The 14,906-nt window shown below is 56.6% G+C and overlaps 7 protein-coding genes across 7 annotated transcripts; 3 read left to right on the top strand and 4 right to left on the bottom strand.

The window, feature by feature from the left end:
- Positions 1 to 417: 417 nt before the first annotated feature.
- Positions 418 to 2,152, top strand: MKK02DRAFT_30466 (uncharacterized protein; the record flags this gene model as incomplete). The annotated part of the gene is made up of 5 exons (XM_053088055.1): positions 418 to 751; positions 797 to 1,302; positions 1,330 to 1,657; positions 1,710 to 1,827; positions 1,873 to 2,152. 5 exons carry the CDS (start codon positions 418 to 420, stop codon positions 2,150 to 2,152), a joined length of 1,566 nt encoding a protein of 521 aa, XP_052942499.1.
- Positions 2,153 to 2,450: 298 nt separating this feature from the next.
- MKK02DRAFT_41034 (A1pp-domain-containing protein) lies at positions 2,451 to 3,665 on the bottom strand (the record flags this gene model as incomplete). The annotated part of the gene is made up of 6 exons (XM_053091391.1): positions 2,451 to 2,708; positions 2,777 to 2,850; positions 2,920 to 3,082; positions 3,171 to 3,326; positions 3,417 to 3,436; positions 3,488 to 3,665. 6 exons carry the CDS (start codon positions 3,663 to 3,665, stop codon positions 2,451 to 2,453), a joined length of 849 nt encoding a protein of 282 aa, XP_052942500.1.
- A 1,232-nt stretch (positions 3,666 to 4,897) lies between these two features.
- On the top strand, positions 4,898 to 5,581 carry MKK02DRAFT_30468 (uncharacterized protein; the record flags this gene model as incomplete). Its single annotated transcript, XM_053088056.1, has 1 exon — positions 4,898 to 5,581. The coding sequence occupies one exon, from the start codon at positions 4,898 to 4,900 to the stop codon at positions 5,579 to 5,581; it is 684 nt and encodes a 227-aa protein (XP_052942501.1).
- A 420-nt stretch (positions 5,582 to 6,001) lies between these two features.
- Positions 6,002 to 7,384, bottom strand: MKK02DRAFT_41035 (uncharacterized protein; the record flags this gene model as incomplete). Its single annotated transcript, XM_053091392.1, has 2 exons — positions 6,002 to 7,069; positions 7,157 to 7,384. The coding sequence occupies 2 exons, from the start codon at positions 7,382 to 7,384 to the stop codon at positions 6,002 to 6,004; spliced, it is 1,296 nt and encodes a 431-aa protein (XP_052942502.1).
- A 3,226-nt stretch (positions 7,385 to 10,610) lies between these two features.
- Positions 10,611 to 12,173, top strand: MKK02DRAFT_20616 (Glycerophosphoryl diester phosphodiesterase; the record flags this gene model as incomplete). The annotated part of the gene is made up of 7 exons (XM_053086286.1): positions 10,611 to 10,815; positions 10,860 to 11,057; positions 11,164 to 11,381; positions 11,425 to 11,497; positions 11,542 to 11,708; positions 11,803 to 11,915; positions 11,978 to 12,173. 7 exons carry the CDS (start codon positions 10,611 to 10,613, stop codon positions 12,171 to 12,173), a joined length of 1,170 nt encoding a protein of 389 aa, XP_052942503.1.
- A 353-nt stretch (positions 12,174 to 12,526) lies between these two features.
- On the bottom strand, positions 12,527 to 13,369 carry MKK02DRAFT_30472 (uncharacterized protein; the record flags this gene model as incomplete). Its single annotated transcript, XM_053088057.1, has 1 exon — positions 12,527 to 13,369. The coding sequence occupies one exon, from the start codon at positions 13,367 to 13,369 to the stop codon at positions 12,527 to 12,529; it is 843 nt and encodes a 280-aa protein (XP_052942504.1).
- Positions 13,370 to 13,821: 452 nt separating this feature from the next.
- On the bottom strand, positions 13,822 to 14,661 carry MKK02DRAFT_41038 (uncharacterized protein; the record flags this gene model as incomplete). The annotated part of the gene is made up of 1 exon (XM_053091393.1): positions 13,822 to 14,661. One exon carries the CDS (start codon positions 14,659 to 14,661, stop codon positions 13,822 to 13,824), a length of 840 nt encoding a protein of 279 aa, XP_052942505.1.
- Between the last annotated feature and the right edge of the window lie 245 nt (positions 14,662 to 14,906).

Raw genomic sequence — 14,906 nt, forward strand, 5'->3', positions numbered from 1 at the left:
TCCTGAGTTGCTTTGACGCGAACTTTATAGGTAGGCTCACAGCTATAGAGTATCGAGTCGATAGATGGTCTTTGCTGTCGCCATCTCTGAGCGAATTCCGAACAGGCCCAGTCAATGACGTAATTACAATCGTGGGAAAGCTACAATCTGAAACACGTTCCTGAACGAAGCTTCTGCGCCGGCCGTGCGTGCCTCAACCCTTCAGCTTCACCATTCTCATTCATAGACTGTCTCACTCCCCTACTATAGCTCGCCCAGGTCCAGATCGGCTAGCCACAACGCTTCCGATGAGCTCATAGCGCCTTCAGTGTCTCAAAGCAGCCCGATACTGGTGGAGAGGTAGAGCGAAGGGGTGGTGTCGAACAACCCTTATCTGGCATCTCCTATCCATCCGATACGTCTCCACCACCGGCCATCATGTCAAAGTCCGGCCCTGCTCCTTCTACCGGCTCATCGTCATCCTCTAACTACTCTGGACCAGTCGCGGTCACCCCACCGTCCGCATCAGCGCTCCAGCTCCTCTCGCTCACGCAAGACATCACCGCCCTCATCTCCCTATCGGTCGAGGCGACCGCGTCGCTGGTGCACGACTGGTTCCGCTCCTCGGTCATATCTTTCGGTCTAGGTGGACAGCAGCTGGTGCGCTATGCACCACCCCGCACTCCGCCCGTTCCCCAGAATGAGCGGACTCGGTCAGGTCACGGCGAGAGCGGTAGGGGTCTAGCCGTGGTCGTCATCGGCGCCGCAGAAGGTAGGTCACTATACCATCATCACCATATCCCTGGCTGACCTTCAGGTGCTGGCCAATCTCTAACACTCCACCTCGCCAAATCCGGCTATACCGTCTTCCCCCTCCTCGCCCTCCCATCCCCTTCCTCCCCACCTACTTCGCATGCCCTCTCCTCCCTCCTCCTCATGTGGTCCACCGCCCAGAAACGTCTTCGGTCGCGATATCCACACCATCCAGGATGTATCGTACCGATCATGACGGACCCCGAGACCCAATCTCCGGGATGGAAGGGGAAGGGCCGGGCGCGATTCAGCCACGCCGGTCAGACCGTCCGCGCGTACGCGGCGGAGAACGGGTTGAGGCTCGTCGCTGTCGTATGTGCTAGCCGAGGCGAGACCGGCGATGGTGTAGATGGCGGGGATACCGGCGAAATAGACGAGAGGGACGGGACGTCCAACGATCCGGGGGAGGGAATGGACCGGGACTATCAACCCGACTCGCCCGATATGGAGATGATTGAGGACTACCAAGCGGTGCAGGCGGACGTCGATGATGTTCGGCCGAGAGGCGTGGTGAGCCCCCTGGAAGCTCCGCTACAGCTATACGAACCCCGCCCTGCTCTTCCTGAGCCGTGCCAACCAATCCCTTCCGGCCTGCTCGAGACGGACGAGTCTACCCTCATCTCGCTATACCGCGCCAACGTCCTCGATCCGCTCTCGGTCATCCGGGAGTTTCAGGATCTACTGTCCCTCCCATCTCACCCTGACGGTCGACGGGGACGGATCGTCTTTGTCAACAATCACACAGCGGCGGATACAACCGGAGTGGCCGCAATGGAGGTGGTACGAGCGGCAAGGGACGAGACTGCCGTCAGACTGCGGGAGGAGCTAGGGGAGGTGGGAATAGAGGTGTGCGAGGTCGCTGTCGGTGAGCTATCCTTGGCAAGCAGAAACCTAGGGGAAAAGAGCTGAAATGACAGGCCCGATGGCACCCCGGATCACGGCCGGTCATCACCTCCGACATATCAGCGAGGATAGCAGCAGCTCGACTGGCATCAATGCGGACAGAAGGCGATTGATGAGCAGTGTTCTCTCCGCGTAAGTCCAGCTGTCCCGGACTTGTAGCTGTAGCTGACAAGCCAGACAAGCCGGCAATTCCACTGCGTCCTCTTCTGGACCGGCAACGGACCGCTCCAACCTCCTCGCATCCCGCCTCGCCCTCCTCACTCAACTCTGGGCTGTCGATGACGCCCTCCTCTACTCGTCAGTCCGCCGTGCAATCGAAGACCGATACCCACGGAGCAAACACCATGCGGGGCTCAGCCCGCTTGTTGAGAGTGTGGCGGGGGCTGTTCCGGGCATGGGGGTGGTGAAGGCTTTGGGAAGGTGGGTGTTGGGGAGGTTGTTGGTACCTAGGGGATAATGCGAACGGTGACAGGGACAGGGACAGAGGGAGTGGGAGAAGGAGGGGATGTATAAGTTTTGGGATTGTGTAGGGATACGTTAGATAAGATATAGCTATAGTAAAGTGTTGTAGATGACGACCAAGCCTCCTTGATACAGGAGAGGGAGGGATGTTAGTTCTTGTGCAGAGTACATATAGTCTTTGTATAGCTTTGATGACGAGGCCTGTTTAGGTTAAAGGGTACTAGATTATATCGGATCGCCCGAGAGAGGACCGGGCTAGCTGCCGAGCATCGAGCCTGGCCGGTCTGCCATCCTCATGCCTTCGCCTCGGATATGGTCTCTGCCGCTGAACGTTTCTCCTCCCTTGTTTCCGCCTCCGGCGTTGGCTCGACCTGCGGCTGAACCTGACTTTCGGTCCTGGTTTCCGGAGCTGTCTCGGCGGCGGCGTCCACAGCTGGCTCGGCGGCAGAGTCCGCAGCGGGTGCAGCGGGCGTAGGGAAGTAGATGGGCGCGAGGGATCGATAGACCCGCTCGTCTTTGGCGGAGAAGACGACGTAGATGACTCGTTTGATCTGAGAGGTCAGCTGCATCCTGGACGACCGAAAGTCAAGGCGGAGGACGTGAGGAGAAACCAACTTACCGAGTCGTCTTTCTCGAGGAAGATCCGAGTTTGCTCTAGGGCGACATGTGTTGCGTCGCCTATGGGATATCCATCTGTCACATCAGCAAGTCTCTAGGTCTCAAGTAGTTGAAGAAGGAAGGGGAGAGGAGAGGAGAACACACAGATCCCAGTACTGATACTTGAGAATCCAATAGTCTCCGCCTTCTTCTCCTGGCAGTGCTCCAGCGAGGTACGGTAGCATGACTCCAGCTGATCTTGTGATTGGCCGGGATTACGAGTGGAGTAGATGGGTCCGACTGTGTGGGCGATAAACGTCGATGGGAGCTGTGGCGTCAGCGTCTGCTTCTCCGTTCCTCGACCCCGCCGGTCGTAGGGGCCAACTGCAGGCCAGGTCGGACAAGCTGGTACTCACATCGTACGCGCCAGTGACCTTCGTCTCTCCCGTTTCTGCCCCTCCTAGTGTTTTGCACTCCTCGTACAGCTCATCTCCGGCCGCTCGGTGGATCGCCCCATCGACACCTCCTCCACCCAGTAATGACGAGTTGGCCGCATTGACGATCATGCTCGCCTACGGAATCAGCGTGACGGCCCCTCGATGGGGTCTACAGAGCGTGGCAGAGCTATAGAGCGATAAGGGGCGAGGGATCCAAGGACTAACTTTGAGTACGGTGATATCGCCTACTCAGTCAGGTTGACCGCTTCCGAACCCAAAAGCAAGGATAAGCTCACCTCGCCATATCGACACCCGCTTGTTCAAGCTCTCATCCGCCGCGTACCCCTCCGCGTCCCCCATCTCGTCAATCAGCTCCGCCTCGCTCAGCGGCGTCAACTCCTTAGAAGCATATAGGTCGTGTAGTGTCGGGATATCTCCAACGTCCGTGATTTCCTTCTTGTTTGGGCTGGGCATCTTGCGTGAGGCTGATCCTGATGGCGTTGGGTGTATGGACCGATAAGAGTGATGATAGGGGGTGATGGATGGTCGTAGTGCGTTAGAGATAGGTCGAAGGAGAGATAGTGGGTTGATGGGCATAAAGTACAGTTGACAACGGGTCCCTTCGGCAACTTTGGGTCAACATTTCCAGCTCGACCCTGCGGCACTATGCTGTCCTGAAAGTCGCTGTCTTGCCGATATTCAACGAGAGCTCTCGCGCCGCCTAGACTGAGCCATCTATAGCGTGCTATGCATACAAAGAGTTCCTCCCCCTTGCTTGTTGGACCGCCAACGCCCACAGACCCCTTTCCCTCCTCATTCCTTCCCCTAATCCCCCTATCTCAGCTCGTCACCTGCCTGAAGTCGGCATTTTGGTAGTGTGACGTTGATCTAGTGGTGGTAGTACAGTGGTTGTTGGCTGTTCAGTCAGTATAGCCCTCAACTTCAAAGTCACACCGGCGGGAAGACCACATACCTTCAGTTCTCGCACCCCTTGATTCATTTCCCTTCCCCTCCTATGGCGACTGCTCCATCCGCTTCCCATTCACCGCGACAAAGTGGTACAGCACGATACATGCCATCGCGGCGACGCCGAGTCCGTTCGCGAGGTTCGTGAGGGTGGTATCGGAGATCATGGCGTTGTGGGTTTGATATGGGTGGATGAAGCAGGAGGTGGAGGTCGAGTTCCGAGTTGAGCGAAATGACCGCGTGGATTTTGACTTTGTACTTCATCAATCAATCTTGGGACTTGTCGGTCCTCCAGTCTCGGGATCCTCTCGAGCTGGCGCACGATGCCCTGTACTGATATGCTGATATAATCCCCAGCTGATCCGCTGATGTGATGCACTGATACTCTGACTGCCACGTTGCTGCGGACGTCAAAGGATGTTGGCACCCCGCCGGCCTCGGACGCGTTCGAGCAGCGCGGACAGCGCAGTACTGCCCCTTTGCCTTCCTGGGTACAGCTACGAGAGACGCACGTTCGCGCGGGGGCTGAAGTGATAGTTGGAGCTCGGGGAGAGCGGAGTTTCTATCTGGCGGCTCTCAGATCTGAGCCCTTAGTGCTGACCTTCCCCCTATGGTCTTCTTCCCTACTTTCTCACATATTATCGTCCGTCCCTACAGAACGCCTCTGACTCGCAGAGCGCCGAGCTCCCACCTGAAAACATTACGACCCTGACCATCTACCCATAACCTTACTCAACGCGATGTCGACCGTCCCCCGCGCAAGATGGGTCCAAGCCCTCATTTCCGTCATCGAGACGGCAGGCCAAGAAACGTTCTCAAACAGTCCCCGAATATTGCGCGCACTGAGGCAATACCTCGCCGCGTCTCTCAATACGCGAGGCTGCAGGTCTCCTTCTGCCCTTGTCCACGAGTCGGCGGGGTCAGCGTCATCAAGCGGCTGGATGCTTGCGCTGAAACGCATGGCTGATTTGAAAAGCGCTTGGCATCCCCTAGACAAGAATACGGCTCACACGTCTCCTATCATCAAACGAGCTCTCTCCTTCGGGAAGCAATCATGGGCCGATCAGCACCACGATGACAGCGCCGAGCCTCTTGCTTCGACAGACGGTTCCCCGCTCGACGCAGAGTGTGACGGTGATGCGCCCGAGCCTTGCTCATCCGCCAATACTGTCCATATCGATGATTACCCCTCCACTTCCGAGACCGCCGGACCGGATGAGCCCCGCGTGATCACAACGTTGTACTTACCCGACGCCTTCAAGACTTTGCTACCTCGACTCGGCAGAACCCAATCGTTCCCCAGGCCCCCGACCACTAGCGCCGCTGGATTGCTTTTATGCGGAGCCAGCTCTTATATGCCCTCTCTGGACTCGGTCGGTACAGATTACTCGCGTATCTCGCGGCTCTTCATTGCGGGGTACTGACAACCTGTACCTTGTGGAGCGCAGCCAAGGCATGGTCAGGGGTCTTTGCGCAAGATGGCGGCCGTAGTATCCATCGAATGTAAAGATGTACTGAAGGTCCCACCCATGGTACTGACAGGAAAGATGACTACACACTCTCCGCGTGCTGTAATTCGCTTGCTGAAAGCGCGCGTCAGCCATCTGTTGCACTCATGTCGCCAGCTCAGCATTCTGTCATCTGAGGCTGTAATCACACCTGATGAGGGCCTCATATCGTTACATGTACTGACATGATACATCAAATAATAATAGCACAAGCCACACCAAAGTACCAAAGCTTAGCAACTACGAGCTTACAGCGGAACCTTTGCCACCTCATGTTTCATACACCGCGATCTATTGCCACCCAGCCTCCTTCCTGCTCACTCAGTCCGCTGCCTCCTAATCCAGGCTGGTCAAGCTAGCTCCCACCTTGACCATACCGGTCCCCTTGCAATGCGGGCATACGCCATGCGCCGTACCGCTCTCGAGCATGGAGACTGTACCGGATGGTCCCGGCTCGCCGAGCTTCGCCATCCTCTCAGCCGCCTTGCGGTCCATCGTCTCCTTGGTCAGATCAAAGTCGATTCGGCCGAGGGGAGGCGACTTGAAGAAGATCCGGTGCCCGATGTAGGTGGTAGGCTCGGGCTCGTCCTCCGATTCCGGCTCCGACTCCGATGTGACCTCCCTCTCCTTGTCCGAGGCTGACCCCGTGTCCTCCCTACGCTTGCGTCCGCCTCTGCCACCTCTCACCCCAGCCCTACCCTTTCCCTTGTTGACCTTGACTGTCTTTCCCCGCTCACCCCTACTGACGCCCTTGCCCGCGCAGACCCTCTTGGGCGCCACGCGGCGGTCCCTGTTCTCCGACTCTGGACTAGATTCGCGCGATGTGTCGCGAATAGGCCGACCCTTCTCGTCCCTCTTGACCGCCGTGTTGCTGGAGAAGCGCGGTACATGTCCGACAGTGGACGAAGGAGGTGAGGCGTCCCGACGGCCTCGAGTGTCGACGCGTTTGGTCTTGGAGGAGGGTGTGGGGAGGACGGTGTCGACGAGTGTAAGCATGGTGTTGGAGGGGGAGATAGAGCTCGACTCGGGGGATACCGGGGGCTGCTGAGGCAAGTCGGCCACTGCGAGCGCAGGTGCAGTAACGACGCGGAAAGGAGAAGGGAGGGGCTTGTGAAGACGCAAAATCCAAAGCTTCTTGCTGATGACCGGATGTTTGGTGATCAAGGCATTGAGCTCAAAGGTGCGTAGAGGAAGCCCGAGTGTGGGTAGGGCCACACGCGACTTCCGGAGCGCTGTGGCCTGTAGGTCCGCTTCCCAGACCACCTCGACGATCTGGTTGTACGTCACCGTCTCGCACCCTGGGATGGAGATCCAGTTATCGATGGGGTCGAGTACGGCGAGGAGGAAGTGAAGCTCCGTTCCGGTACTCTCTCGAGGATTGAGGTGGACAGAGATACCGCGCGCCTGCGAGTCAGCTCAGCTCAGCCCCAGCCAAGCGTGGAAGTTGGCATTCCTCGCCCGCGCCGTTTACGTCAAGCCTACTCCACATACCTTGAGCGCGATCCGCAAGTGCTCTCCTATAGCATCCTGCCCACTCTGCACCTTTACCGCCACGCACACCTCAAAGCAGTACTTGTGGCCGACTTTTTTGGCCTGTATATCCGAGAGGTGAGAGAAGATGGCGTTTGATACGACTTTGTGTGTTGAGGTAGCCGATTTCACGGGGTCGAAGCGAGCCTCCTTGCGATCCGCAAACCGCTTGCTCTCGGCTTTGGGCATAGGCGGCGAGGTCGAGGAGATAATTGGGGGAGGTCGGGTATAGGAAAGCTGCACCAGCTATGTGGCTAGAGAAGTTCGGATGGGGTTATGGGAATTGGGGCCAGTCCTCCAAGACCTGTTCGACGTTGGGGGTTTGTAACTTGACGAGGTGCAGAACGTTGAAAGATTGTTTGAGAGGAGGCTCTCCTGCTCAACGCCCGATCTCTTATGTACAGAATCCAGCCGCTCTTGTGATCTCCCATCCGGCTCGACTGATATGCCATAGCCGGGAGGTATCGAGTCGATAGAGAGTCAACAACTCGCCTCCCTCCCGCCACACATTCAATAGTCCTAAAATGACGTGGTAGAGCGGTATCAGTAAGCTCACAGGCGTGGGGTCTGGTGACTAGACTCATCCCGGAGCTTGGTCATGGCTAGGTCTGCAAGCGCCATACCCGGAACACTCAGGCACGGAGCACAGCTATGCGGACTCCACCGATTCGCGCCGCTGTTGTTTAGATGCAAAGACTGCCTCACTTTCACAACTCCGAATCGCCGATAGTCGCAGAGAAGGAGGAGGGTACACTGGGTAGACCCCTGACGGGGTTCTGTCACTGCACGCCACGGGATTCGGAAACTGAGTTTGAAAGACAGGGGTTCCCGAGAACGTATGCAAACTTGGCTCAGGTTCCGTCAAACGGACAATTCTGGTGGTCAACAACTAGCCCTTTGTTGATCGGCCACGATGCGCTCCATGTCGGTACTATTGCAGTGTCTCGATTCTTTACGATAAACACCCGGCGAGGATCGCAAAGCGGGATCGGCGGGCTCGGACAAAAAAGGCCAGTCCTAGCGACATGATGAAATCCCGTGCGATGGTCCACTCAGGTAATGAGTCAACCAAATCTTTTGCTGACTAGGCTAAGGCAAGCTCATCTGTCATGAGTACTCTCGGACGCCGCCAGCTCATCAGGTATCTGCGGCCTTTTCCGCTTTGCGCTACGGTGACCTCCTACGCTCTGCACTACGGTGAGCTCTTGTGCTCGCGAAGCAGAGGCAGTGCCACATGTAACATTTTAGACCGTGGGACAGTGATCGCTCACTGTACTTATTAGCGGCTGTCGGTCACTGTGCTGACCCGCGACTGTTTGACAAGCCCAAAGGATGTCGACGTTCGACTCGGATCTCCCCAAACTCCGCCCATTCGTGTCCAGCTCACATCATACATGTACGAGGCGCATCAGACCAAGGGCCTACACCATACGAGTGCATTCCAGATGCTGCGAGACTGCGAGGGGATAGGTCTGACACACAGCGTGCGTGGTCCACAGGGGTATAGAAGCCACAGCAGAGGCCGCGGTTATAAAAGAGACCCTGCTACATCTCGAGAGTTCTCTCTTTGTCTCTTTTCTTCCCTCTATCTCCATTCCGCAGCCCTCACATCCCCTATCAGTACACAAAACAACCTCCGTACTCGCGTCACTGATCCCTACCTTCTATTCAAGATGCGCCGCGCCGCCGCAGAGTCATTCGGCCGAGCAGCTAAAACCATCTTCAGAGAAGCTTTCGTCAACTCTCCTCGTATAGGAGGAGCTCTACGGCAATACAAAGACCTGTGCAGCGCTAAATCATCCGCGTCTTTTTCGACTTTCCAATCACCATCTGCCTCCACTACCCGATCCTTAATTCCGGCGCAAGCAGCGTCGATCCTTCCATCCCCTCCTTCTGGCAGTCTCGGTACAACCCGAGCGCTTCCGAGTCAGCCATACTCAGCAGAGCTCAGTCGTTCAAAAGGACGGACGACTCCGCAGAGACCGACATCTCCCATGGTCCAGGATCCGGATCATCCTCCGAAGGCAGTACGGACAGCACCGCCACTGCCACTGCCAAAAAGATCTCTCGGTCGAGCGCCGAGGAGGATACTGCGCCCGATTGGTCAAGATACACTGCCTCGATGAGCGCGAGCGAGAAGTCGGAGCCATGGGATACCAGCTACACCCGGTCGGGCACTTCGGGGTGCCAGGCGTCCTCCCTTACCCCATCGACAGGTATGTCGTATGTATTTACGAGCGGGGCAAGCAATAGCCCAAGTGCCATGTCACGCTCGGTTGTCAGCTCTTTCCCCTCCAGTTACGCCACTTCCCAGCAGAACCTGTACACTCCGGGACCTGACTCTTCACTCTCCACTGGCGTTGTCCGTTATATATGAGCGGTTTTCATGTGAGAGTCGGCGAGGAAGAGCGTTGGGGAAGCAAGCTGAGGGCAGATCTCTCGCTTGCGTGAGGGAGGGATGTAGCATTGCACGGGAACTCAGAAACATGGACCCGTATGCATAGCGCTGTTTCCAGGGCTGGGATAAGTCTTTTTTCCCACTGACCCGTATACAATCCAGTTAGCAAGTTAGCGAGACTGGCAGATCAGAGTCAAAATGTTGTGAGCCAAACCTCTCACATTATGAGCTAAGAGTGAGCTTGTTTCCTCTCAGCTCAGACCAAATCAATATAAATGGTAGAAGGTCAGCGCGCACCATGCTTGACTCATGCCTCCGCGAGATCCCGCTATCGCATGCACCTAGATGTACCCCTGCTCGGGATTGAGTCGTCACGCAATCCCGTACCAGTCGAATTGCGGCCGAGATCCCGACACGTTGCCGCTGAAAGAAGAGGCTTGGCATACCTCCTCCAGTGATCGTCGCCGTGCGCATTGGCTGTACGTCTCTGCACGTGCCTCACCAAGACCTCGTGTGGTGCTCTCGACATATGTGCTTATCAGACCACATTCACTAGGCCAGCGGTACTCTGCAGCAGCCGGCGAGTGATCCCAATTCTGGCCATAGACAGCTGCCACACTCAGTCTCATCTGCCACTCGCCGAAACATGCCGTAACCGCCTAGTCCGCCGTCACATTCCCCGCCTGTTCCTTGGCCTGTTCCTTGTCCTTTTCAAGGTCCTTTTCGACCTCTTTGGCATTCATCATAGATCTCCCTTATCGGTCAGGATCACATGCGCCGTCCAAGAGAAGAGCGCCCAGCACTGACCTAGCACGTTCCAGGCCTGACGGATCCTCACGTGGCTCACAAGCGGATAATGTTCGGGCAAGACGCAACACGTTTCTGCCAAGCCTCCCCACTCTTTGCCGATTTACCCACCCTTGCAACTTATATAGGTGGCAGCTGTGACAGCTCTCGGCCTCATCCATTTCTCACCCCACACTCAACCAACTCGCCCACCCACAACACTTCACAACGATGATCTCCACTCCCAGCATCCTCCTCGGCGCCCTTGTCGCTCTTCAAGCGACCGCCTCTGCCTCGCCGATGAAGCAGCGATGGCTCTACGAAAAGTACTTCGATCTCCAGGGTCATCGTGGCGGAACCGGAGAGGCGGTCGAGAACACCCTCCCCGCTCTCGCCTGGGGTCTTCTGGCCGGTGTGACGAGTCTCGAGGTTGACGGTGAGTCTTTGCGCCTACGGTTTGGGATTCAGCTAACATCATAGTCGGGATCACCAAGGACGGCGTCGCTCTTATCTACCACGACGAGATCATTGACAAGACCAAGTGCAAGGATACCGCTGCGGCCTGGGCGGACGACAAGATGTTCCCCTACGTCGGCAAGAGCGTCGCCAACCTTACTCTGGCTCAGATCAAGACTCTTGACTGTGGGAGCTTGAGGTTGACTGCTCACCCTATGGCCGGTGAGTCCTCACTCCTTCAGTCTCTCTCTAGCTGGGTCTCTTCCTAATCCACATCATTTATCCTCTACCACCTCTCCCTATGACTATGCCTCAGCTGACATCTCAGAGGTCTACCCGGGCACCAAGCTTTCCACCATGGACGAGATGTTCGACTTTGTCGACTGCGCCACCTCCGACCCTGTCCTCTATAACATCGAAACCAAGGTCAATCCCGAGAAGGCCAACGCTACCCGAAGCCCCGAAGACTTTATCGCCATTATGGACAAGTCATTCGCCAAGAAAGATGCGACCTTTATGGACCGCATCACCCACCAGTCCTTCGACGTGAGTCTTCTTCTACTATCATTTAGATCGTGCTGATCGTCAGTGGCGCATGGCTGTGCTGTCCAAGAAGCAGTGGCCGACTATGCGTACTGGTGCTTTGATCAGCGACGCGAGCAGTCAGTGAACAGCTACTCCCGGCGAGGCTTGTGCTGACATGCAGTCTACAACAACCCCAATGCCACCACTATCGCCAACCTCCGCCCTGGTGCTACCAACCGTCTCGCCGGTATCGACCTGACCAAGGTTGAGGGTGCGACTGTCGGCGAGCGTGTTGCTCGGGCTGCCAAGCAGATCAACGCGGACAACCTCGCTCCTGCTGCTGCATCAGTGAGTTTCGATGAGTCCCTTAGTCCTCCAATGACCATCATGACTATCGCCCATCCCCAAGCTACCCCTCCCAGAAGACGAGCTGACTCCCGAGTACACCTCGACCAACCCCGACGCCTCGTCCCCTGGCTACGTCTCCTTCATCACCAAGGACATGGTCGACACCGCCCACGCGCTCGGGATGAAGGTTAAGGCTTGGACCATCAAGTGAGTTCAGCGTCTCTCTATGTCCGCTCTGCCTCTCTTAGGCAGGTGCTGATTTTCCCCAGCCGCAAGAACGCCATCGAGCCTCTCATCAACCTCGGTGTCGACGGTATCATCACCGACTACCCCTCTGATGTTCGGGTCCAGCTCGAGCGCAACGGCAAGTACCTCGCACCCAAGGCGGACTACAAGAGGGTCATGGGGTGCCTGAAGGCGATGAACCAGGTCACCAAGGATGGGTTGTCCACCAAGGGGTTCTGAGGGACCGGAGGAGCCAGGCGTGAAAGAAAAAGCAGCCGACAGGCTTCAGGATGAGAAGAAGTATAATAGATCAATAGAGTAGAAGTCACAAGTTTATGGAAAGCCTATTCTGTCCTGACCTTTCTCAGGATCGACCGACACGCCGTATCAGGAGGTGCCTCCACACGTCTCCCTTGGTTCCTATCGCGCAAGGCATGTGATGAAGCCTGAGAAGATACTACCATCCCAGTACATGCGTATATAAGATGCTGATCTAAGCTAGATTTTACTTGCTACAAGCCTATCAAAATACTTTGTCTGCAGATTACGAAGTACCCCTACTGACCACTCCTGTTTCCTCCTCCGGTACCTTCCTACCACTTGAATGTATCATACGACATCTCATTGCCATCCTGGTAGAACTTTCCGCTCTCAAACTGGTTGAACACCGGCCAGATGATACTCTCCCCTCCCTCCGCGGCCGACCGCGTCCCCTGGAAGTTGTTGAGTTCCGTCGCGCAGTATCCGGGGCAGACCACCGCGATATGCAGCTCGGGATGTTTGGCAGCGTACCACCGGATCCATGGGTTTAGGATCGCCTTGCTCGCGCAGTACCGGCTCCCAATGACCCCCTTGTCCAGCGGCACCCACTGGTCCTCCGACTTGCCGCCATCCGCGTACACCTGCCAGTCCGCCATCCATGCCTCCACCTTCTCCCATGATACGCTCTTGTAATCATCCAGCTTCTTGTGGAGGGGTGTGTCAGCGCCGAGCTCCGTCATGTACCAGGGACCGACGACGGAGGAGACGAGGGTAACGATGCCGATTTTGGGGGTGAGGAGGGGGACGAAGGTTTCGATCGCGTCTTTGGCTCCGCGGATGTTGACATCAAAGATGGCCGGGTGCTTGGGGTCTCCGTTGAGCTCCGAGATGCCGCTGTTGTTGATGAGGACATCAAGGGTAGTGTAGGTGGATTTGACGTGCTCGGCGGCGGATTGAAGGGAGGAGGAAGAGGTGATGTCGATGGGGAGGACTTTGATGTTGGAGAAAGAGTGGGAGGGGAGGGAGGATTTCATTTTGGCGATGGCATCCTCGCCGTTCTGGATGGAGCGGGAGCCAAGGAGGATGGTAGCATCGGGCTTGCGCTGGGACAGGAGCTTGACTGCTTCGTACCCAATCCCTTTGTTGGCGCCGGTGACGAGGATAGTGTAGGGCATGGTGATAATGAGGTGGTAGGTGTGGGGGGTGCGGGGAGAGGCGAGTAGGAGCTGCTGCTGATATATGGCTGCTGGAGGTCAGAGCTGGCCGAGAGGTGATTATCAAGACATCCCGGTAGACCTCCACCTCCACCGGCCGGCCACGTCCACGTCCACTTGCTCGATGCCCGATGGCCGAGTTCAGGTACATCCGCATTCCTCGCTGTGTGCGTAGGGTCTCCACCTGCGCCAAATGACATCGCGGCAGCATGGGCAAGGAAGCTGGGGTAAGTGCAGCTTGAATCCAGGCCTAGCTATGCAAGACAACACCCTGTCATAGATTGTCTATCCAAGAGATTCTGAACCGCACCCCACCTATTATGTGTATTAGAGATTAACTAGATACTACTATAATCTTAGTGATACTTATGCGACCCTGTCGTTCACCTCCATCATCTGCCCGTCGGTCTCGCCTACTTGGGCACCCCGGTGTCAAATCCCAGCTCCTTCCCATCCTGGTAGAACTTCCCGCTCTCAAACTCATTCAGCACCGGCCACGCGATGCTAGCGCCCCCCATTGACGCCTCCCTCGGCGCCGCAAACTTGGTCATGCCCGTGGCGCAGTATCCGGGGCAGACGATCGCCACGCGGGCGTCCGAGTGATCGACCGCGTACTTCCGGACCCAGGGGTTGATGAGGGCCTTGCTGACAAAGTACATTGACCCCGTCATCCCCTGGTCCAGCGGGACCCAATCCCCCTGCGCCTTTCCGCCCTCAGCCATCTTCTGCCAATCCGCCATCCAACCCTCCACCTTCTCCCACGTCGTGCTCTGCACATCTAGCAGCTCCGCCTGTATCTTGGGTCCGACCGCCTTGGTATACCACCCGCCAACCTGGGAGGAGACGAATACGACGATGCCGGATTTGGGGGTGAGGATAGGTGTGAACGCCTCAATCGTGTTCTTGGTGCCACGGACATTGACGTCAAAGATGGCGGGAGAGAGACCGTCTCCGTCAAGCTCGGCGATCCCGCTGTTGTTGATGAGGACATCGAGGGTGGAGTAGGTAGATTTGATGAGGTCCACTGCGGAGGAGAGGGAAGACGAGGAGGTAATATCAAGCTCGACGACTTTGACATTGGAGAAGTCAGAGGATGGAGAAGAGGTCTTCATCTTTTCGATGGCGGCTTGACCATTCTGGGTGGTCCGGGAGCCGAGGAGGATGGTGGCGTCTGGCTTTTCTTGTGAGAGGAGTTTGACCGCTTCGTATCCAATGCCCCTGTTTGCGCCGGTGACGAGGATGGTATAGGGCATTGTAGTGGTCTGTGACGAAGCGGGGTGGAGCTGGAAGGGGAAGGGGAAGTCTATGCACAGCCGTTCGGGTAGAGAGGCAATCAAGACAATTGACCTACATTAGAGCTGACAAAAGTTAGCCTGCATCATCGATGACTAATCAGGTCTAAATCCGGCGCTATCTCCGACAGTGGCATTGCTGTTACATCTACAAGTCTACATCTCTACAGATCTAGATACGCTATGATCACGGCTGTAGCCCCTTC

The sequence above is a fragment of the Dioszegia hungarica genome, assembly GCF_025882075.1.
Source record: "Dioszegia hungarica strain PDD-24b-2 chromosome Unknown MKK02contig_25, whole genome shotgun sequence".
NCBI classification, from domain to species: Eukaryota; Fungi; Basidiomycota; class Tremellomycetes; order Tremellales; family Bulleribasidiaceae; genus Dioszegia; species Dioszegia hungarica.